General features: G+C 44.3%; 1 protein-coding gene across 1 annotated transcript; it reads right to left on the bottom strand.

Annotated features, from left to right (window-relative positions):
• Positions 1-782: 782 nt before the first annotated feature.
• pdxkb (pyridoxal (pyridoxine, vitamin B6) kinase b) lies at positions 783-21,673 on the bottom strand. The gene is made up of 11 exons (XM_029740894.1): positions 21,258-21,673; positions 16,232-16,286; positions 10,386-10,490; positions 8,480-8,563; positions 8,362-8,396; positions 7,143-7,228; positions 6,171-6,216; positions 4,363-4,474; positions 4,080-4,216; positions 2,210-2,276; positions 783-2,025 (listed from the first exon to the last, which is right to left on the bottom strand). The coding sequence occupies exons 1-11, from the start codon at positions 21,345-21,347 to the stop codon at positions 1,907-1,909; spliced, it is 936 nt and encodes a 311-aa protein (XP_029596754.1). The 5' UTR covers positions 21,348-21,673; the 3' UTR covers positions 783-1,906.
• Between the last annotated feature and the right edge of the window lie 1,112 nt (positions 21,674-22,785).

The following is a 22,785-nucleotide window of genomic DNA, read 5'->3' as shown; positions in this document are numbered from 1 at the left end:
GCTGCAACAACAGTCAATATGTTGTTTCCATGGTTTCCCACAGAATACTGGGAGAGCTGAAGATTTAGTTATGTGACCAGACTCCATTTTGCAAGGCAACCCACTTCAGACCAACATATATATATATATATATATATTGTCCGAAGACACAGACAGCCTCGACCATCCAACTCCCCCAAGCTCCTACTCAAAGTACACACTCGGACCACTCAATGGCAGTTTTAGGTGCTTCCGTTTTGGAGTTCAATGCCCACATACAGTATTTGGGTTCAAAAGCTGGCACAGCCAACAAACCTCACCACCACTGACTTAGTCAGCAGCTGGGTTATTCCTACGACAGCACCGGAAAGGCTCGTTTCTGGATGATAAGTCATTGCTTCTCTTCTTTTTTTTCTCTTTTTTTTTAAAAACTACAACCCCATGCCCTCCCCTAAACCCCCCAAACCCCATTACAGAGGAAATATACACTTACATACATGTACATACTCTCACACACACACACGCAAACACACAAATGTACAGTAACGCACAGTTGGAACATAGATTAAACAGTTCACTGGTTTCATGAAAAGCTGAGGAGTAAGTACATGTCAGTCAGAGCAGAACTAACCCCTGATTGGTCCTGCACACGGACACTCCCCCTGTCTGAGGATAAATGGTTGTAACATAGCATCACCAGAAAGATCAAATTGGCTTTCTCCACATTGTTCATTCTTCAGAACAGAGCGTAAGATATGGAGAATTCCCAACAAAGCAGGGGCAGACAGAAAACTTACAGCAAGTTGGCTAAATAACAGGATTCATATTAACTTTATTGCAATTTCATGTCTGTTTCAGGAAACAGCCAGTTTGGCAGTCTCTAACATAATTTGATTTCACAAGTTTGGCACAGACAGAGAAACCATATCAATATTATATCTGCCCAAGATATGTAAATATACAAATACATAAAAAAGTAGATGAATGTTTTGCTTAATTTGTATGTATAAAATGAACAGTGTAGATGATCCTTGCTAGTCCTTGCAACCAATTAAGAACAAAATAAAAGACATACGCATGGTCATTCCAATAACATTGAAATTTGAACACACAAGGGTCATACATCAACAAATGTTGAAATGATAGATCTCCAGCATTTCACACATTGTAAATAACAAACAACAAACAAAAACATACAACCACAAAGTTAGTGACGTGCTTACAATGATCATACGCTGATCATGATCTAAGCACTGAACATAGACAATTGATTTAAGAATCAACATACCCAAAACCATTGTCCTGTTGTGACATATGAGGTAAAACGTTTAGAAACCGCCACTCCTCCACTCAAATAAGTGCCTCAGATTCTATCCCATCCCTGATCAGTATTCTGCCCTCAGCTGTGCATATATTTCACAAGGCTTGATTGATTGAAAGATTGTTGGTTGGTTGATTTTTGCAGGCCAGATATAACCTCGGCCTAGGCTTTAGCTAGCCTGGGCCACCACATTGCCACCGTAGTTAGCTAGTGCTGCAACTCCAATAAGCCCTGTGATGCCTGGCCTTGGAATAGTCTAGGTCTGGGCTGGCCTGGGCTGTGAAGCTGTGTGTGCAGGACAAACCAAGAAGTTAGGCGAGCTCAAAGAGGGAGTGGGAGAGATGAAGAGAGACCGAGACAGACCAGGTTGTTGAAAAGAGGTGTCTGAGGTGCAGTAGCCCCCACCCCGGCCCACTCAGGTCTTCCCCTCCTCTGCTCACCCCCCGTCTGTCCATCCATACCCTGCTAAGTCTCCTCATATGGAAATGTTGTGCTCTGTAAGAGATTTCTAAGGCAATGTCACATTACAGATCAAAATGTACAACACCTATACATTGTGCGGTTGTGGCGCGGGTGGGGGGTGGTGGGAGATGGGGGGTGGAGTCTCTATAGGGTTAGGACAGTAGCCTCCATCACGATGGCGGGGTCCTCAATGTCCGCTTTGCTCTGAACCATTCTCAGCTCCAGTTGAGGCGGGCTGGGTTTTCGGCCAGGCCCTGCTAACTCTGAAAGAGAGAAAGAGATAGAGAGAAAGATGGAGGGGGGGAAAAAAGAGGAGAGAGAATCACCCAGCGAAAGAGAAAAACAAAGACAGAAGGAGCAAATGAATGCTCAAGCATCTTAAACACAAGCGCATATACACACAAACACTTCTTACAGTGAGTCAAATGATGCTTGATTTTGTCTTACCGTGAGCATAGGAGATGGTCCTCTTGATAACGTGATGCATGACTGAGAAAGTCTTCTCACATGCAGTCTAACAGAGAGAGAGAGAGAGAGAGAGAAAGACAGAGAGACTTGTTTGTCAAAGCAATGTTGAAACTTTCAAAGGAAATTAAGCTGCCATCCAGATCCTTCTTTTACAATTGCGGTTATAAAATCCTAGGACTGAGCACCCCTTCAGTGGTCCAGACAATTTTTGAAATATTGGTAAGAGCTCCAGCATACCAGAACTATCAAGTTTGACCTTACCTTGAGAATTTTGGGGGGAAGTTTGAATGGTGGGAACGTAGCTGACTGATTGATATCACTATTATTCTAAGTATGATGCTGACAGTATCAGTGGTGAGCTTTAGCTATACAAGAGAGAGCTATAAAACCTAGAGGGTGCACCTCCAATCTATTCTATTGATTGCTTCTATGACAGCATGGGCAGGGCCATGGAAGGCCATTACTATCACACTCCGGGGTGAAGTTTCCCCTAGATCTAGGAAGATCTTCCCCTTCCCCAATCTTAACCATTAGTGGGGGAAATGCAAAACTGACTCAAGATCAGCATGTAGGGCAGTGGTCAACAACCGGTCGATCGCGATTGGTCCATCTCCAAGCCATTCCTAGTCGGTCACCAAACATTTCAGTGAAAAACCCAATGATAAAGCCTTGCGTTTTTAATTTGTTTCATGCTGTTGGTGGTAGGTGCACTTGATTCAGCAGCCCTAGCGCCAGGAAGGCAAAGTGTTCCCATTTTGAACCATTTCATGTGTCTGAAGGTAGAAGTCCGCCTACCCGGCAGGCCCAGAGGGCAAATCAAGTGCACCTATATGTCTACCGCTGGCCAATCACATAACTCAGATCTCCGTGTCTACAGTTTCCTTGCGCCATAGACTGTAAAAAGAAGCCTCGAACGCACAGCAAAGTTGGTAATGTGAGATTTCAAAACTTTTAAAACCATGACTAGGGAGAGACTCAACGAATACAGCAAAGTGCTGATGTTTTTATAAGTAAGTAAGTTCCTGTTTAAGTTGTTATTTAGCACTGTCAACACTTTGTTCAACAAGTCATTAAATGTGTGTTCTCCCTACTTCCACTCACACTACAACCAGCACTGCAGATGCAATGAATGAGTATCGGAAAGTGTTCCGATAAGCTTGCGTTGTTATTATTAGCGGCTTGTGTCTTTTTTAATATCAAGGAATATTTCATTTTCTGTGCTCATAGGAGTAACAACATGAATTGGTGCATGAGGCAGAAATAATGCAGTGCGACTTAAGTTTCACCATCAGCTGGAAGACAGTGTCCCCTTTTCCGAGCGGAGGGAGGGAGAGAGGAGGGACGGTGAGTCGGGTAAGAGGCAGCCTCACCGCTGCTCCCTCCCTCCCCTCAGATTGACCATCAGATGCAGGCCATCAGTCTAGTAAAAAAAAAAAGACCAAATTATTATGCTCACCCAGCTGTGCCACACAAGGAATACAACAAATTATCTATTACCAGTGTGATCATATACCTACATTTAAACATGTAGATAATTAAAAAATGGCCTTAGAAGAACAACATTGGCAGGGCAATTGGAGCGTAGCCAATATGCAGTGATAATGTATTGGGCCTATAGCCTACTGCACAAACCTCATTACTACAGAACTGTTTTTAATTGGTTAATGTTGCATAGGCGTACGTTTTTTAAGTCATGTTTTAAAAATAATCTGAGCGGTAGATCTCGGCTTGCATTTTGGTTGGTGACCAATAGTCTAGGGGCAACTTCACCCTACACCTTACAATCACAGTCTTTTGTGCCAAATGAGCCCTCTAGGTTTTATAACTGGCTTTAGTACACACTGCAGACCTTGAGGTCGTTGGGGTAGTGGTGAGTCCAGGCCAGCAGCATCGCAGCAAACAGGTCCCCTGTCCCCACAAACACAGCGTCCACCTTGGGGATTTCCATACGGACCCTCTGGGTGGACTTGGTACCATCAGGCATCACTGGAGATGCAAGAAGAGGAAATGTACCACCAATGACCAATGATGGGACATAAAACCATGACAGTTACATCAATTGCTCATTGTCATTGTTAGTTTGCCCACTCTTGACCACACACACACACACACACACACACACACACACTTACACGTCCTCTGGCTGCCCAGGGACACAAGGAAGCGGTCACCCAGACGTGAGGGCAGGTCAGAGCTGGTGATGACCACCGTGTCAGGACCCATCTTATGGAGCAGGTCCATCACCTGGGGAAGGAGGCAGCAGCCAGGGGAAAAAGGTAAACTTCCTGCTACATTTAAACCTCCCTATTCAAAATCAAATACTTAAAAAATGCACCCTTCTGTGCAGGGCCATGGTTGAGTTGGTAACACCCAGCCCATATTCATGCCTCCCCAGCAGAGACAGGGCTTCAATCCCGTCTCCACCCTTCTTGGGAATACAGATATGCATCTGTTGGTCACAGATACCTTTAAAAAAAAGGTATGGGCGTGGATCAGAAAACCAGTCAGTATCTGGTATGACCACCATTTGCCTCATGCAGCGCGACACATCTCCTTCGCATAGAGTTGATCAGGCTGTTTATTGTGGCCTGTGGAATGTTGTCCCACTCCTCTTCAATGGCTGTGATAGATATTGGTACTAGATATTGGCGGGAACTGGAACACGCTGTCGTACATATCGATCCAGAGCATCCCAAACATGCTCAATGGGTGACATGTCTGGTGAAATTTTCAGCTTCCAGGAATTGTGTACAGATCCTTGCAACATGGCGCCGTGCATTATCATGCTGAAACATAAGGTGATGGCGGCAGATGAATGGCCCGACAATGGACCTTAGGATCTCGTCACGGTATCTCTGTGCATTGAAATTGCCATCAATAAAATGCAATTGTGTTCGATGTCCGTAGTTTATGCCTGCCCATACCATAACCCCACCTCCACCATGGGGCACTCTGTTCACAATGTTGACATCAGCAAACCGCTCACCCACACGACGCCATATACACTGTCTGCCATCTGCCCGGTACTGATGTGAAACCGGGATTCATCCATGAAGAGCACACTTCTCCAGCGTGCCAGTGGACATCGAAGGTGAGCATTTGCCCACTGAAGTCGGTTACAAAGCCGAACTGCAGTCAGGTCAAGACCCTGGTGAGGATGAAGAGCACACAGATGAGCTTCTCTGAGATGGTTTCTGACAGTTTCTCTTCGGTTGTGCAAACCCAGTTTTATCAGCTGTCCGGGGGGCTGGTCTCAGACGATCCCGCAGGTGAAGAAGTTTGGATGTGGAGGCCCTGGACTGGCGTGATTACACGTGGTCTGCGGTTGTGAGGCCGGTTGGACGAACTGCCAAATTCTCTAAAACGACGTTGGAGGCGGCTTATAGTAGAGAAATTAACATTCAATTATCTAGCAACATCTCTGGTCGACATTCCTGCAGTTAGCATGCTAATAGCACACTCCAGCATGCTAATAGCACACTCCAGCATGCTAATAGTACACTCCAGCATGCTAATAGCACAACAGGGATGTAAACATATTTGTGCAATTTTTGTGCGTATAGAACATTTCTGGGATCTTTTATTTCAGCTCATGAAACATGGGAACAACACTTTACATGTTGCGTTTATTTTAGTTCAGTGTAATAAAGCATAAAAACATATGGTAAAGGTTCCACTCTCCTTAAAATATACATCTTATTTTAAATACACCCTTCATTTATTTTTTCCTTGAGGTAATCACAGCTGGAGAGGAGGCTTGGTGAAAACAATGGGGTGGATGCCATCCGCTTACTTACATATCAGTGAATACCTCAAGGAAAGAAGAATCCATTTTATTGGTATTCAAACATGGCCCATGGATTATGGACAAAGTTCGACATGACTTGAGGACAACTTTGCAACATAATATATCTGTTGCATGTTCTATGGTAAGACTCACCTCCACTGCATCTTTCTCTGTGCTAATGTTCTTCCCTGTCAGGAGCCTGGAGGACAAACACGGGCACATTAATAAGGTCACGCACACACACACAAACATGCCCACGCTAATTTAACCTTGACACCAGAGGAGGCTGGTGGGAGGAGCTATAGGAGGACAGGCTCATTGTAATGGCTGGAATGGAATAAATGGAACGGTATCAAACACGTCCGTTCCATTCAATCCATTCCAGCCATTACAATGAGCCCGTCCTCCTATAGCTCCCCCCCACCACCAGCCTCCTCTGCTTGACACTAACACCACATCCATTGTAAACAGCAACCAACAAACAGTGTTCTAGTGACCATAGTAAGAGACAGTGAGCAACATTTACGCTATCATCTCCAAGCTAAACGACTGAGACCATCATTATGCTGTGGAAACACTTCAGACACAACATACAGTATATGATTATTCATCTTTCATTCCCTGGGTATCCACCAGAGGGACCCTGTGCACCAGTAGGACTGGGATTGCAGTGATGAGCGGAGGAGGTGGTTTAGAAGTAGGGTCGAAAGGAGCGAGGGGAGAAGCAGTGGAGCACACACAAACCAACACAGGAAAAATGACGGAGGAATGCAGACAAAAAGACAAGCAGACAAACACAGAGAGGAGTGACTGGGTATCACTCAGCGTAGCAGCCATCTTACTGACATGCTCCACGCCATACATAGGCCTTTGGTGTATCTGTTTATCAGCTGATAGGATATTGAGTAAAATGACATCGATGTAGCTGATCGGGATGTGGATGAGGTTTAATGATAGTGATCGTAACAGATACGATACAGTCCCTGTGGTGATTTAACTCTCCGTCTCTCACACACACACACACACACACACACACACACACACACACACACACACACACACACACACACACACACACACACACACACACACACACAGCAGCTGTATAGGTTCAATATTACTCACTCTGCTTCAAACTGATTGGGTGTGATGATGTCGGCCACTGGCACCACCTTGTTCTTGTAGACCGGGTGCAGATTCTCTGGAACGTACTGGAGACAGAAAGAAACCCATCAGTACTGGTGAGCAGACACGCACACACGCACGCACGCACGCACGCACACACACACACACACACACACACACACACACAGGATGCACCTCAATCACCTGAAGTGCCTCTCCTCATCAGCCCTTATTTATCTACACGGAGCTGAAATTCCTGCCTAGCTCAGATCAGAGCAGACGAGGAAAAGGGGACGAGGAAAGGATGGATGTATTGAGTAAATCAGAATGATGAGCACAACAAGTATACACACCATTTTCTCAACGTCACTATATACATCAACAAACATTATGCACGTACGCCCTTCTGCTCAAACACACACACAAATACTAGTGTACGCACACACACGCACACTGTAACACGCACGCACGCACGCACAGTGAGTCACAATCGAGCAAATTATTCCGCATAATTCTCTCTGTAGACAGCGAGGGCAGCTCCACTCATGCTAATTTAATCTGTCACTGTGAAATGAGATGCGGTCTATCCTTCCCCAATCCACCCTCCGCAACACACACACGCACACACACGTCACACACCCACACCATGACGCAACAATGACATCATGTTGACTGACACCCGACGCTCAGCCCATAAAGGTAAAGAAGAGATTCCAGTAAGAGAGGGGGAGCGAGATAGAGGGAGAGAGACAGGGGCAGGAAGTGACACAGGGAGAAACACAGGGAGAGACAGACAGAGAAAGGACAAGGGATAACAGAAAGTGAAAGTGGGGCTCTAAGGCAGTCAGGCGATTTTGTGTCTGAAAGATTTGCCAGTGGTTTTTCAACGGACAGCGGAGATCGTTATCCATCAACAAATGCTCAATATGCCTTTTTACATACGCAGCTCGTCCAAAAATAGTTGACTTGAATTGAACTTTTGCCAGACAGACAAAAACAGGCAATTGAGTAGTGACATCACTTACTAGTCCCATCTGATCCCTCATTAAACTTACAGTACTCTCTGGTGGCCTGGATTGTGTAGGATACATACCTACCACTGTCAGTGTGGGTTCAAATCCGGCCCGCTGTCTATGATGAACTCTTCCAATCTTTCTGCTCTGTTCAATAAAACATACAAAATACAGGCAGCGTAACACAAAACGCACAAAGTACTCACCATGGAGCCATGGTCCCCCAGCACCGGGTCACACACTGAAAAGGCAAACGAGAACGGTTGATTTGAACAGATGTGTGAGACACACGCACGTAGGGTTGACATAGCGAGGGATACACACCATACACAAGGTTAGGATTGGCCCTCTTCAGCTCTTGTACGATGTCCACAACCATCTCCAGAAAGGAAGTGTCTCGAGTGTACCCTGAGGGGCGAAGAGGATTCTGGGTCAAAGCAAACTCCTCAATGTCTCAATAAAGTTTTATACAGTTCACTGCAGACAAAACCAACCCCTCACCCAGGGCTCTAATGAGAGGATCGGGGATCATGGTTTGACAGTGAGTGTGTCAGTGCTTTCTCAGAGGGGACACAATTAACAGTGTGTGTGTGTGTGTGTGTGTGTGTGTGTGCAGGACCTGCTGCCGCTGCAGTACGTGGGAGATAAAGGTCAGAAGAGAGGAAGATGATTCAATGGGAATGCTGATGTAAGTCTCGTTTGCGTGTGCGCCTCACTTTTGGGCTCGGCCACCAGGCTCTCAGTGAGGGAAAGCCCATGTCCTCATGGCTGATTTAAACACACAGGGGCTAACTGTCTCAACACCAATTCCCTTCCTAGCCCCTAACCCTAGTTCTTGCCAATCTGAAGGGTCTGGGTAGGTATGAGTATAAATAACGACACACTGCTTGCTTAGCGACTACCGCTTCCTCCTAATTTTGGCTCATACCGAGGGCTCAAACCCAGGACCTCTGCCTTGCAAACATACCTCCCTCCTGAAGCTAGCTATTTGGCAGCGCAAGTGGGGACACTTCAGGCTAAGGAGTAAGTTTCACACATCCCCATGCGCTACACGATCAGTGTATTAGTTGAGCTTCCACCATATTTCTTACTTTTGACCGATCTGTAAATGACGAAGATTTAGGGCCATGGGAAGAGTTGGGAAATTGGCACGGCTAGATTCTAACTCAAACTCCTCTTATTCAGGTTATCCACTTATAGGATGATACACACAGAGTACTTCATCCCATGTACCTGACCGCAGAGACATCTGTAAGTCCCATTTGTAAGCTATGTTTCTTACAGACAAAGTTTCAACTGACAAACCTAAGAGTCGATTCAAGGTGAACCTTTTCGTTGTTGGTGATATACAGTGCGTAGCCTAAATTATGTTTTTTTAACAGTACTTAAGTCTCGACTACTGTATCCATGATATCTACTCGTGTGTCCGTAACGATTACTTCCAAATGTCTGGCAGTCCGTCTTAATAAAAGAGCTGACCAAACAATAGTCTGCTTTCTAGAATGTAGCTGTTCCAACACTTTCCAGTTTGGCTACATTTCACACCTCGACAGATTCACAAGGACTCGGAGAGAATAAAACCATGACCTTCACTCTCTCCTCCCCTCTTCTCTCTCTTATTGTCTGCTCCCTCTTTCTCTCTCCCTCTCTCTTCTCTTCTCCTCTCCCTCTCAAGGTGATAGGAGAGGAGACGTAATCCATCAGGGAGTGCCAGCGTTTGGGTTCCGTCTCTCTCTCTCTGGGCCAGGGCTAGCAGAGCATGACGGCCACCACAGAACAGTGGCTGTGGGCGAACATCTGACAGCCTGACTGACATTAGGTTCTGTAAACCCTGCAGCCCGACACCATCTCTGTCTGGGTGACCTCGCGAGGCTCATGTCCATCAACTGCTTCCTGTGTTCTCCCTGGAAAGCTGCAGAGGGAGCTGAGGACTGACGAGAACAACATCTGCCTGAAGAGAATTTATGCTTTGACCAGAAGCAGGCACTCTATGAAGCTATTGACTTAGCTAGCCGCTCTCGATGAAACATTCCTTCAGCTAGCTAGCTATTATCTCCTTTTTTTTCTTGTTTCTTTTTTGTCTGTATACAGCAATTCAGCTTTTAGCGGCGAATGTGTACAAGACAGTCTAACCAATCCTAAATAAAGACTTGATATAAACTAACAACCATCCCCAGTCTGCTAGCACTGCTACCGCTAGCCTTCACTTCTTTCTGTGTGTGCGTCTCACCTGTGAGAACATAGTCGTAGTGGTGGACGTTGTTGAGCTTGATCCCCTCGTAGAGGACGTGTAGCTCGTCCGCGGTCAGCACCTGGCCTTTCCAGTGGGAGTAACCTAGGGACAGAGGTCAAGTTTAGAGGTGAGGGGTCAGGGAGACAACTCCACAACAGAGTGACAACACTTCCCCTGTAATGGATTTAACAATGGTGAAAACTTCCTCCACCAATGCTTTTAAATCTATGACGGGGATTGAGCCAGTGCAACTTTGGGGAAAGTGTGGAGAATCGGGACGCAATCAGAACAACTGACAGTTCACAACACAGGCTAGTATCTTCATTAATTTCTATGGTTTAAATGATGAAAACAACAGTTAACAGTGCTGATTTCTTTTCTACACAGAGGGGGCCTAGAGAAGCCCCCAGCCACAGTGAGACAGCTTCTCAGGAAGGTGGATGGGACATGGGGCATGTTGGTTGCCGTCAGCTCCCTCAAATGCGAAAAAAAATGTGCGGGGCTGTGGGGGCAACCAGCATTTTGTCAGAGACCAGTGTCGCTGCCGCAGGAATTGTGATGTCACACTTCAGGTGAGTCACCCAGCAGATCACATGGTGTGGTGCTAGTTGCCTAGTAACAGGCCAGAAGAAAGCCTGAGGGGCTGAGAGCAATAAAGAGTTGCCGCTGCTCGTCTGTGTGTGTGTGTGAGAGAGAGAGAGAGAGAGAGAGAGAGAGAGAGAGAGAGAGAGAGAGAGAGTGAGAGAGAGACAGAGACAGAGAGGGGGAGGGAGCCAAGGAAGGAGAGAAATCTTTGTGATAAAGGCTGGCTCTGTCGTCATAATTTTCTGCTGTCGCAATTGCATGATTCGCTGCTGGGGAGAGCATTTTCAGCTCGTCACAATCCAAGACACACACACATACACAAACACGTTTTCTTCAGCATGTGAAGAAGAGATAGACGCTGCGTATCCTTCCCCACTGGGAAGATAACTGCCACTGTGTTTTGAGCTGAATCTACCCATCAGGCCCTGCTTCACTTTGCCCCCCTAAAGCTAACACACACACACACACACACACACACACACACACACACACACACACACACACACACACACACACACACACACACACACACACACACACACACACACACACACACAGCAAAAACATTGTTATTTAAAACCTTGAAAAAATACTATTAGGCATAGGAAATGACAAATGTTACATCCCAAATGGCACTCATTCCCTATATAGTGCACTACTTTTGACCAGAGCCCTATTGCCACTGTACGGAATAGGGTGCCATTTGGTACACAGCCAGAGATGAAACTGCAGTAGCTAGCCTAAGTCACTGACATAATTAAAGTCTGAATCTTCCTCATTGCAGTAATGTTTGATGTGTGATGAGCGGAGTGGCCCTTATGACAGGAGCAGGGGTTTTGGCCTCCATTGCTATGATGTTCCAGAATCTAAATGATGTCTGACGTTCCACACATCTTCAGAAACTCAGTGAACTGTGTGCGATTGTGTGCTCGTGAGAAAACTACGACTGAGTTAGTAGATACAGTAACGGTCCAATCGATATTGCATGTTCCTGTCCCGAAAGGAACTACAGTAAAAACCCTGAAGAAGTAGTCAAGATGTGGCATTCTCTCATCCTTAACCAAACTGGAACTGCTTACAAAGGATAAGTCTGAGCCAAGCCTTTTCAAAAAATACGTTTCCATTAACCCAGGGCAGGGACATAAGAATGGCAGCTAACAACAAAACATCCGGAGGAATGAGTCTGGTTTAGGTGGCAACAAATGTTAAGGCACTCAAAGATGGATCATTCATGAGCGATGTGTACGGGGTCTTTTAATCGTTATGCATTTTTTGGGCATAATGATGTCCCAATAAATCTGTATTCTTTTTCTTTATTTGTAGAGAGTCATGCTGAGACCAAGGTATCTTTAACAGATGAGCCTTGTATCAAACACACATCTATACACATCAATATTAACCAATACACAAAAAGCAAATGCGATCATCGAAAACAAACGCATTCTTCAGTCAAAAAAAATCCTTCATTAGCCGTCTGAATTGCCCTAGAGGCACCAACTCTTTTTGTTGTTGTTGGCGCCTTCAAAATAACTTAAACCTGAACTTAATAACAAACTTAAGGTTAAATAACTCCGAGCACGTGTCAAACCCATTCCACAGAGGTCCGAGTGTCTGCGGGTTTTCGCTATTCTCTTGTACTTGATTGATGAATTAAGGTCACTGATTAGTAAGGAAAACCCATCACCTGGTTGTCCAAGTCTTCCCCTGACTCAGAGGAATCACGTAAACTTCCGGATTTAAAGCGGATTTAAACACGGTTGATTTGTACTGCTGGACTGTATGCATTCGGATAGGTGTGAACACTGTATCAAAGCAAAAATGGGGGACGTTTAACCAATTACCCAGAAGCTGTGGGAGCGTGGGGAGGCTGAGAGGACACAGGGAGTTGTGTGACAAGTGGACAGAGAGGGCTATGGGACTAGCATATAGCATGGTGAGGGCTGAGGGGCCAGGGATTAGCTTGGGCCCCAAGCCCAGAGGGGAGAGCTCTAATAGGGGTGACGATAGCAGGACAGTGCCTCCCCTCCGTGAACAGTACAGATCCTTCTAGATTAATGTTTACCGTTATTTAACCGGGAAAGATCTTTGAGGTTAAAAACCTACTTCGCGAGAGCGACCTGGCACATTCAAGTGGATGAGCTCAGCAGTCAAACTGTCTCTTTGACACAGTGCTGCTCTCCAGGACATCTGCCCATGAATGAACACTTAGCAAGAACACCAGCGGGCACACGAGGCTGGCTGATTCATATGTTGACAGACGCGGTGCAATAGATAGGGTCATTCCTCAAACATACGTCAGACACACACAGTGTACTTATCCCTCTGCTCTCTTTTAATCTCCCTCACAATCACTCACTTCCTCTCCGTCTTGCACACGCTGCTCATCGGGCTCAGGCAGGCATCCGTGGTTTCCCAGACGGAGCGACAGATGAAGTGAGAGACGGAAACCGAGAGGAGCCTGACAGTGGTGCGATCTCAATTAGCACTCGTTCACGTTTCTTCCACAGACACACACGGACGTGCGCACACACAAACACACTGGTGTCTACCATGTCATTCCCCTTCAGCTCGAAGACCAACAGCCCCCTCCCATCCTCCCTTAGGTGACCCTGTACAACTACTATACTAGGCTATAACAGCGTCCACAACCCCAAAACATTTGGCACAATTGTTACATAATTGCCCTAGCGGCATCCAGTGCATTCTGCTGTCACTATCGACATCACAATAGAGCTGGAGTCCCTCTGAAGATTTCCTCTGTGGTGGATGTGACGGGCTCATGGGGCCGCCGGCAGGTGACTCGTGCGGCAGTGAGGCGTGAACAGGCAGCGGAGTGATTGGGCTGTGATTGGCGGTGCCTGGAGGTTGCATCCAAAATGACGCCCTATTCCCTACATAGTACACTACTTTTGACCAGAGCTCTATAAGCCCTGGTCAAAAGTAGCACACAACTGTATATAGGGAATAGGGGTCCATGGTTTGGGACATAGAATCCTTGGATATCTGAGAGAGATTACTGTGAGACTGACTGCTAATCTCTGCCCCATAGCTATGGGACTCAGCATCAGGGTGTCCCTTCCAAATGGGGCTCCTGTTACAAGGGTGGTTCAGAGAACCTTGCTCGCATGTTGATGAGTAATCTTTCCTGAGACTAAATCAAATCAAATTTTAATTGTCACATGCGCCGAATACAACAGTGAAATGCTTACTTACAAGCCCTTAACTAACAATACTTTAAGACATTTTAAGAAAAAAAATAAAAAGAAGTGTTAAGTAAAAAATATATAAGTAAAAAATGTAAAATAAAAGTATCAAATAATTCAGTAGCAGCAGTAAAATAACAAGCGAGGCTATATACAGGGGGGTACCAGTACATTTACATTTTAGTCATTTAGCAGACGCTCTTATCCAGGGCGACTTACAGTAGTGAATGCATACATTTCATGCATTTTTTTTTCTTTTCTTTTTTTTTCTTTTCGTACTGGTCCCCCGTGGGAATCGAACCCACAACCCTGGTGTTGCAAACACCATGCTCTACCAACTGAGCCACACGGGACCACAGTACAGAATCAATGTGCGGGGACACATGTTTGGACCATGATAGTTTGTTGGTGATGTGGACACCGAGAAACTTGAAACTCTCAACCTGCTCCACTACAGCCTCGTCGATGAGAATGGGGACGTGCTCTGTCCTCCTTTTGCTATAGTCCACAATCATCTCCTTTGTCTTGATCACGTTGAGGGAGAGGTTGTTGTCCTGGCACCACACTGCCAGGTCTCTGCCCTCCTCCCTATAGGCTGTCTCATCATTGTCGGTGATCAGGCCTACCACTGTTGTGTCATCGGCAAACTTAATGACGGTGTTGAAGTCGTGCCTGGCCATGCAGTCATGAGTGAACAGGGAGTACAGGAGGGGACTGAGCACGCACCCCTGAGGGGCCCCCGTGTTGAGGATCAGCGTGGCGGAGGTGTTGTTCCGGGGCGGCCCGTCAGGAAGTCCAGGATCCAGTTGCAGAGGGAGGTGTTTAGTCCCAGGGTCCTTAGCTTAGTGATGAGCTTTGAGGGCACTATGGTGTTGAACGCTGAGCTGTAATCAATGAATGACTAGAGCGGGCTAACACAGTCTCGTGGCATACAAGAGACCCAGGATCAAACCACAGTTGATCACATTGGTGCTGTAACCTGGATGGGTTTATGTGAGGCGCAGGAGGAGGTCAAAGGGGAGGAAAGTGTAAAGGAGGTAGTTCGTGTAAGCTTGCGTCATGTGTAACCTTGTCTGAGACCTGATTATTTGTGTAGGCTTAGTGGGCTAACACAGTTTTGTAAGGCACAGAAGACCCAGGTTTGAACCCTGTTGGAAACACTTCTTAATGAATAACCCAAGACACACCAGTGGCACTGAAGATGATCACAAACGTGTTATTTTATTAAGAAACTCAAAGGCCTATTAAGCAGGGCAGGTGTGTGTGTGTGTGTGTGTGTGTGAGAGAGAGAAAGTCAACAAGTGCAGTAGCCTATACTGTAGTGTGGCTCAACAGCAGCCTCTTGTTATGCCATCGTTTCCGTTTCTCTCAGACCACCTGCACCGTCAGCGTGTAGGCTATCCCCCAGTCAGATCCCATGTAGAGCTAAATACAATCCTGAGACTGTGTCCTGAACTGGCCCTGACAGACAATTCATCTTCTCCACTTAAGAGAGGACAAATTGTACATGTGGTGTCACTTTAACCATTACAACCAGTGACACTTTGTTCCACCCAAGAACTTGTCTGATAACTTGACACAATGAGGAATGTGACACAAAACACAAAACCCATATCTTTTCATCACACTTTTCCTGACGTGAGCCTGATCAACAGCTCCACTTTCAAGATGGAAGAGATTTTGTTTCATGTGATAAAGGTTGATTGCAGTCATAGTGGAAATATAGTGGTAGGTTAGGGGGAGGCAGGTAGCTTTAAGGGTATGTGAAAATTATTAGCATACGCAAAATACGTCAAGATCTTTCAGCAATGACAGTAACAGTAAAGACACTGTTCTTCTCTCACAAATGTGAAATAATCTCCTTTCAGGAAGGGTTAAAACTATACAAGACAGCAACACGTGGTACTTTATACTTTTAGAAATTCCAGGCAATTCATAAAGTTCACCAAATTCCAATTCCACATTTTCTTAATTTAAGAGAATTGGAATTTCAGTGCCTGAATTGACTAAAATGTAAATAGAAATGACCCCAAACCTGCTCTATATTATATGTACCTGTATGATTGGAGAACTGTACCGAGTTGATTGAATCCACCTCAAACCCCAGCACCTGTGGAAGAGACAGACAGAGCATTAATCGAAGCATTGAGCAGAAGACGAACAATGTGGGTAGCACAGGAGGTTGGTGGCACCTTAATTGGGGAGGACCGGCTCGTGGTAATGGCTGGAGCGGAATAGGTGGAATGGTATCGGGTACCATTCCATCTGCTCTGTTCCAGCCATTATTATGAGCCGCCCTACCCTCAGCAGCCTCCAGTGGTGGGTAGGTTAATCACCTAGGCCCCTCAAACTCAACTCTGGACCTCGAAGCCAGTTCCACTGCTTTTTTCCCATTGTTCCCCTCTAATCAAAGACTGATTTAGAACAGAAAACCAGCAGGCGCCGTAGCTCGTAGGGTAAGAGTTGAATACCCCTGATCTAGGCTATACAAAAGGCCAGATTTAGAGATGTGTTGTCCGTTTAAAAATGTAATTGAAACAGCCCTCAAAAGGGACATCCCCCCCCCATACCTTTGTATTATTCCACAACTAAAAACACATTTTTCATAATGTTTAATGCATGCAATTCTGAAATGTATTGGACCTATAAAGCTGTTGAGTCAGTGACTAACAGTGAGGGTCTCCTGGGCTATTGAAATTAAACATAGCTAAGTCCACCTTATATGGTAGAAATAGTCCACAAAGCAAGAACAGCCCTACACGTTTCAAATTACCAGCCATTTTACTAAGCCTCATTTTGACACTGACTCCTGCACTGTATTGAGCAGGCTACCCCAAGGGGATTTTTTTTTAACATGACTTGACCTTTCTATAAATAGAAGGCAATGGTTTTGACTTAGAGTACCCACACTAATAGATTTCACTTACATGACTTCACATGCAACAGATTGATATAACCAGTGGCGACCTGTCATTTTGAGCCCCACATGTAGCCTCTAACCTGTTTCAGAGAAATGTCCTCATCAAACTTTTTAAGAGCTTTCATTATCTGCTTATATGCCCCCTTTATTTATCCTACGGTTCTGACTTGGTGTCAGAAAGCAAAAAAGAGACCAGGTTTGTATGTGGCTTTATTAACTCAATAATCATTTTTTACATTGTTTGCAAACTGATATGTGACACGTATTAATCCCAAAATAACATGCAACATGCCTGTTTTGCATTAATACGTGTCACATATCAGTTTGCAAACAATGTAATAAATAAATATGTCGTTAATAAAGCCACATACAAACATGGTCTCTTTTTTGCTTTCTTGAATAAGGCAGCTCCAAAATGCAGGTGTTTCAGCCTAGCTCAGTGCTTTCTGTGGTGGTGGGGCAGCCAGAGGAATATACGGAGCGTAGGGGTTGGTAATGTTCTCTAGTTGCACTGTGATTGGCTCAGTGTCCAGTCAGTAATGGGGACACTACGTCACCGTAAATATATAGGGAGAGCTTGAAAATTCACGGCCCTTGGGTGCTGCCATAGATTTACAATAGAAGTGCCCATCCAAGAAGGCTCAAGGTCATTGGCCACAGATAAAATGACGTCAAATCACGTTATACAGTACCAGTCAAAAGTTTGGACACACCTACTCATTCAAGGGTTTTTATTCTACATTGTAGAATAACAGTGAAAATATGAAAACTATGAAATAACACATATGAAATCATGTAGTAACCAAATCAAAATATATTTTATATTTGAGATTCTTCAAAGTAGCCACCCTTTGCCTTGATGACAGCTTTGCACACACTTTGCATTCTCTCAACCAGCTTCATGAGGTAGTCACCTGGAATGCATTTCAATTAACAGGTGTGCCTTGTTAAAAGTTAATTTGTGGAATTTCTTTCCTTCTTAATGTGTTTGACCCAATCAGTTGTGTTGTGACAAGGTAGGGGTGGTATACAGAAGATAGCCCTGTTTGGTAAAAGACCAAGTCCATTATGGCAAGAACAGCTCAAATAAGCAAAGAGAAACGACAGTCCATCATTACTTTAAGACACGAAGGTCAGTCAATCCGGAACATTTCAAGAACTTTGATAGTTTCTTCAAGTGCAGTTGCAAAAACCATCAAGAGCTATGATGAAACTGGTTCTCATGAGGACCGCAACAGGAAAGGAAGACCCAAACTTACCTCTGCTGCAGAGGATAAATTCATTAGAGTCAAATGCACCTCAGATTGCAGCCCAAATAAATGCTTCACAGAGTTCAAGTAATAGACACATCTCAACATCAACCCCCACAATCACCCAACCTCAACCCAATTGAGATGGTTTGGGATGAGTTGGACCACAGAGTGAAGGAAAAGCAGCCAACAAGTGCTCAGCATATGTGGGAACTCCTTCAAGACTGTTGGAAAAGCATTCCAGGTGAAGCTGGTTGAGAGAATGCCAAGAGTGTGCAAAGCTGTCATCAAAGCAAAGGGTGGCTACTTTAAAGAATCTAAAATATCTTTATATTTGTTTAACACTTTTTGGATTGCTACATGATTCCATATGTTTTATTTCATAGTTTTCATGTCTTCACTATTAATCTACAATGTAGAACATAGTCAAAATACCTTGAATGAGTAGGTGTGTCCAAACTTTTGACTGGTACTTTATCTACCGTAGCTTTGATTGGACTGATCATTTCAACCTTTCAAAATCTTAGCTAGCAAGCTAGACAAGCGGTCATCATCATGAATCAAGTGGACAATCTACTGGCAAATCCTTTTCAATCCTTGTCATTATGAAGAGAAATTATAGATAAAACGTATTTGTGCTCCTCGGCCATTGGACATAAACATTATACAACAAGTTGGAAATCGCAAATTCAACAATGAGTGGTTTGGAAGGAATCAGTGGCTAACTGCAAGTGTTGCAATGCAATCACTAGCCTACTAGCCTACTATTCAGTGGAGAGGGTATGTGGTCCAAGTTTAGGTTTTAGGGTCTCTTTTCCATGCTTAAAAGGATAAACATTCACATGCAACAACATGGGCCAGGTTGAATACATTGGCCATGCTGTCAGCCCAGCATGACTTCTGCCACGTTCAAAACAACTGGAACTCGGAACAGGAAAATCTCAGACTTCAGTAAGTTCAAGACAACTGGGAACTCGGTAAAAAACGAGCTCCGACTAGGAAAATACATTTTGAACAGTCATACAACACAGAATTCCAAGTTGGGAACTCTGGCCTCTTTCTTTTCGACCTGAAGATCACTGACGTCATGAATCAACCTTGTTTTGTTTTTCTAGAGTTCCCAGTTGTCTTGAAAGCACCATAAATCCAGAGAATGGAAGACTTTCATGACAAAGTTTGATGCCAGAATTTGCCCACAAGAAGGTCCGCTGCACCACCTTCCTGTTCAAATGATTGCAGCACAACAAGGTGAGTCCAAAAATGTATTGTATGATGCTGAATAAATTATGTCATATGCCAGGGAGATATGTATACTGTAGCTAAGCAAGTAATACTAAGTGTATGTTGTGTAGTAAGCTGTTAGTAGCCATTGTGCCTCACCCTTTCCACTCATAACTTAGCCTACTGTTCTGATTTTCTGGTGCACATGTAGCCTTTAGCCTGTTTTAGAGAAATGTCATCATTGAATATTGTAAGAGCTTTCATTGTCTGCTTAAATGCCCCCTTTATTTATCCTACGGTTCTGACTTGGTGTACAGGGATAATACTGTAAGAATGGCCCATGTTCTGAATTCTGTCGCTGTGCATTTCAAAAGTGCTGAACAAATAGTTATATTGACTACGTCCGTCCAGGCTCGCTCATTAATGTCTTATTCGAAATTACGGATTGCCTCTTGTCCGCTTGTCGCCCCCTTATGCCATAGTTTGTACATCTCAATTGTCAGTAAAATCCACATTCATTTAAGCAAGTCAGCCATATCAGCTATGTTTTTACAAAGGCAGTAAATGAGGCTGAATGAACTGGTTCGCTGCCAGACAAGGCTCCACTGATATCCAGGTGTAGCGGTGGTAAGGATTCACTCCATGGTGCTGAAAAGAAAGCTCTGCTGTTGGGACAGCTTTATGTAGGCCCTAACAGTTTGTGGGCCCCATTTGTCACGTCATAGTGCAATTAATGTATTGTTTAGTGTTGTGTTGTGTAGTGGCTTTGATGGCATGTATCCAAAAAATGTGGGGAGTTTGCCCCACCAAGATGTACATGCTAAAATCGCCAGTGAATATAAACAATTGAAACAGGAGGTAAATCCTTTTAGTGAATTGTTTTTGGCCTCAGGGTTTAATCAAGATAATTATATTACAAGCTCCTGTCTCCTCTTTAGTGACGTCAGTCAGAGGAATATATGCTAAATACGCCAGTTATCCATGCAGAATCTCTCTGCTGTCTTTCTTAACTGATAGGACAGCAGAAACAGAGGATTCCCAGCTAATTGAGGACAGCAGAAACAGAGGATTCCCAGCTAATTGAGGAGAGCAGAAACTGAGGATTGCCAGCTAATTGAGGACAGCAGAAACGGAGGATTCCCAGCTAATTGAAATGCCTTTACGGCCATCATCTATGACAGACCTGTACATTTGGATGACAATCAACTGTCCATGAAAATAATGACCACCATGGTACCCAAATCACAGCAGTGTCTAATGTGATGAGGAGGATGGGAAAAAAGGGGATGTCATGATGGTATTGATTATGAGGAGGACGAGGGTGAACGGATGACACACGGACCCTATTGATGAGATTGCATTGCTGCAAGAGTCTGATCCGAATGTTCTTCACGAATGTCGCACACATCCATACTACGGTGTTGTGCCTAATCTGACAGGCATGATCATGGAACGAATATTCTCGCCATAACAATACGTCTGATGATTGTTACATGTAAAATATACTATCATCTCTATTTCCTTTGAGTGTTCAGGGATTGTCATCACCTTTGCGAGCGCCAAAAGGATATTTGCCATGTGACCTTTTGCTACCTGCAAGCGCGCACAATTGTCTCTACTCAATAAATAGAAAGAAATACCGTTACATTAGCTCATCAAAACGTTGTATCAGAATAGAATAGATTCCTACCTGTAACGGAAATGATGCCGATTTATTGCCAACATATCCCCTGACAACATGACTCTGAATTGACAATACTCTGCATTCCATTTCGTGCATAAAGTTAGAATAAAACACGCTACACAATCCGCGCAAAACAAACGCAGGTTTTGTGTTCAGGGCTGCACGTAAAGCAGCGATCCCGAGTCCACAATCCAAGGTGTTTTCAGTGAGGGTAAAATCAGAATCCAGCCACTAAACTGAAGGACATGGAACCCACACAGAAACGCTCATTGACGAGACACATCATTATTCTTCAGGCATTCGTGACGGGCACCTAAATCCACTGACATCACAAGCGCAATAATGGAACGGACGTGACAGCAATTTTGTGAAATAGAAAAAAGTGTGTTGCTTCTATGCAAATCACCCGTAGTCCTTTACGATGTTATCTGTGGATTTCAAGGGCAGGTGTTGTGCGCACACAGGAAGCAGTGGGCTAATTCGTATGAAATGAATACAGATGTTATAGGTGGAGCCCAACATTTGTAGCCAGGGATTTTGTTACAATATAAGTATTAATGGGAGCAAAGAACCCCGTCTAAAAGGACTGTAATGGGAGCAAGAAGAGCGAGGATACTAGGCATTTCTTTGGAGCAAGAGGCAGTGTGGGAATCGGGTTGGGGTCCTTCATTACGTTACACGTTATGGTCAGTGCTATCCGGGATGCTTGGGACGTCCCTACACCATAGCCGCGAGAAGAAGTGGTGCTGAGGGTGCTGCAGCACCCCCTGAAAAATCGGAATTAAAAATAATATGAATAATAATATGAATAAAAATATTTTATAAAGTAGTGCACTGGGCTTTTACTAGTCCAGTAAAGTTATATGCAAAGACCCAAAACATGCCCACATCAAATTAAATATTTTTCTTGATCAAATAAGATGGAAAACAACCCCTTTCTTTGCAGTATTAATTTACCATACTTACAAACCACTTAATGTAAATATGCATTACTGTATTGTACATAGGCTGGTCATCTAGATTTGTACCTGTAGACTTGCCATCACCATAAAGAAAAGCAATGCACAATACAGTACCTGAGTACATTGAAACATCAAGTGGTTTATGATGATGTGATGTGATGAGATGATGTGGCTCATTTGGTGGAGCATGGTGCTTACAATGCTAGCGTTGTGGATTCAATTTCAAAGGGGGACCAGAAAGAAAATGAATGCACTCACTGCTGTAGGTTCATCTGGATAAGAGCATCTAGTAAAAGGAATGAATTGACCATTTCAGTTTTCACATAGAAATAAGTTGCATTTGCAAAGTATTTCAAGAAACTGGAAAATGTATATCGAGCAAGTATTATCAGATTAACTGTTTTGTACAGATAATTATGAGACTCAAGTTACAAATTCTGGTAAACACTCAGATACAAATACATTTAGTAAAAAAAATATACAAAAGTAGTGCACAGGGCCTTTACGAGTCCTGTGTTAGCTGACAGATATAGACTTCTGTAGTGCGGGCCAATTTATTTTGCACCTCCAAA

Source organism: Salmo trutta, chromosome 39 (assembly GCF_901001165.1).
Source record: "Salmo trutta chromosome 39, fSalTru1.1, whole genome shotgun sequence".
NCBI classification, from domain to species: Eukaryota; Metazoa; Chordata; class Actinopteri; order Salmoniformes; family Salmonidae; genus Salmo; species Salmo trutta.
Note: the sequence above shows the minus strand (reverse complement) of the source record. Positions and strands in the feature narration are given on the sequence as shown.

What these genes read in the sequence shown, in the direction of transcription:
- pdxkb (XM_029740894.1), bottom strand. Translation starts at nt 21,347, where the DNA reads ATGCACGAAATGGAATGCAGAGTATTGTCAATTCAGAGTCATGTTGTC. An exon ending in CCCAATCAGTTTGAAGCAGA is followed by an intron (nt 6,217 to 7,142) that starts GTGAGTAATATT and finishes TTTGTCCTCCAG; the next exon opens with GCTCCTGACAGGGAAGAACA. An exon ending in CAGAGAAAGATGCAGTGGAG is followed by an intron (nt 4,475 to 6,170) that starts GTGAGTCTTACC and finishes CTCCTTCCCCAG; the next exon opens with GTGATGGACCTGCTCCATAA.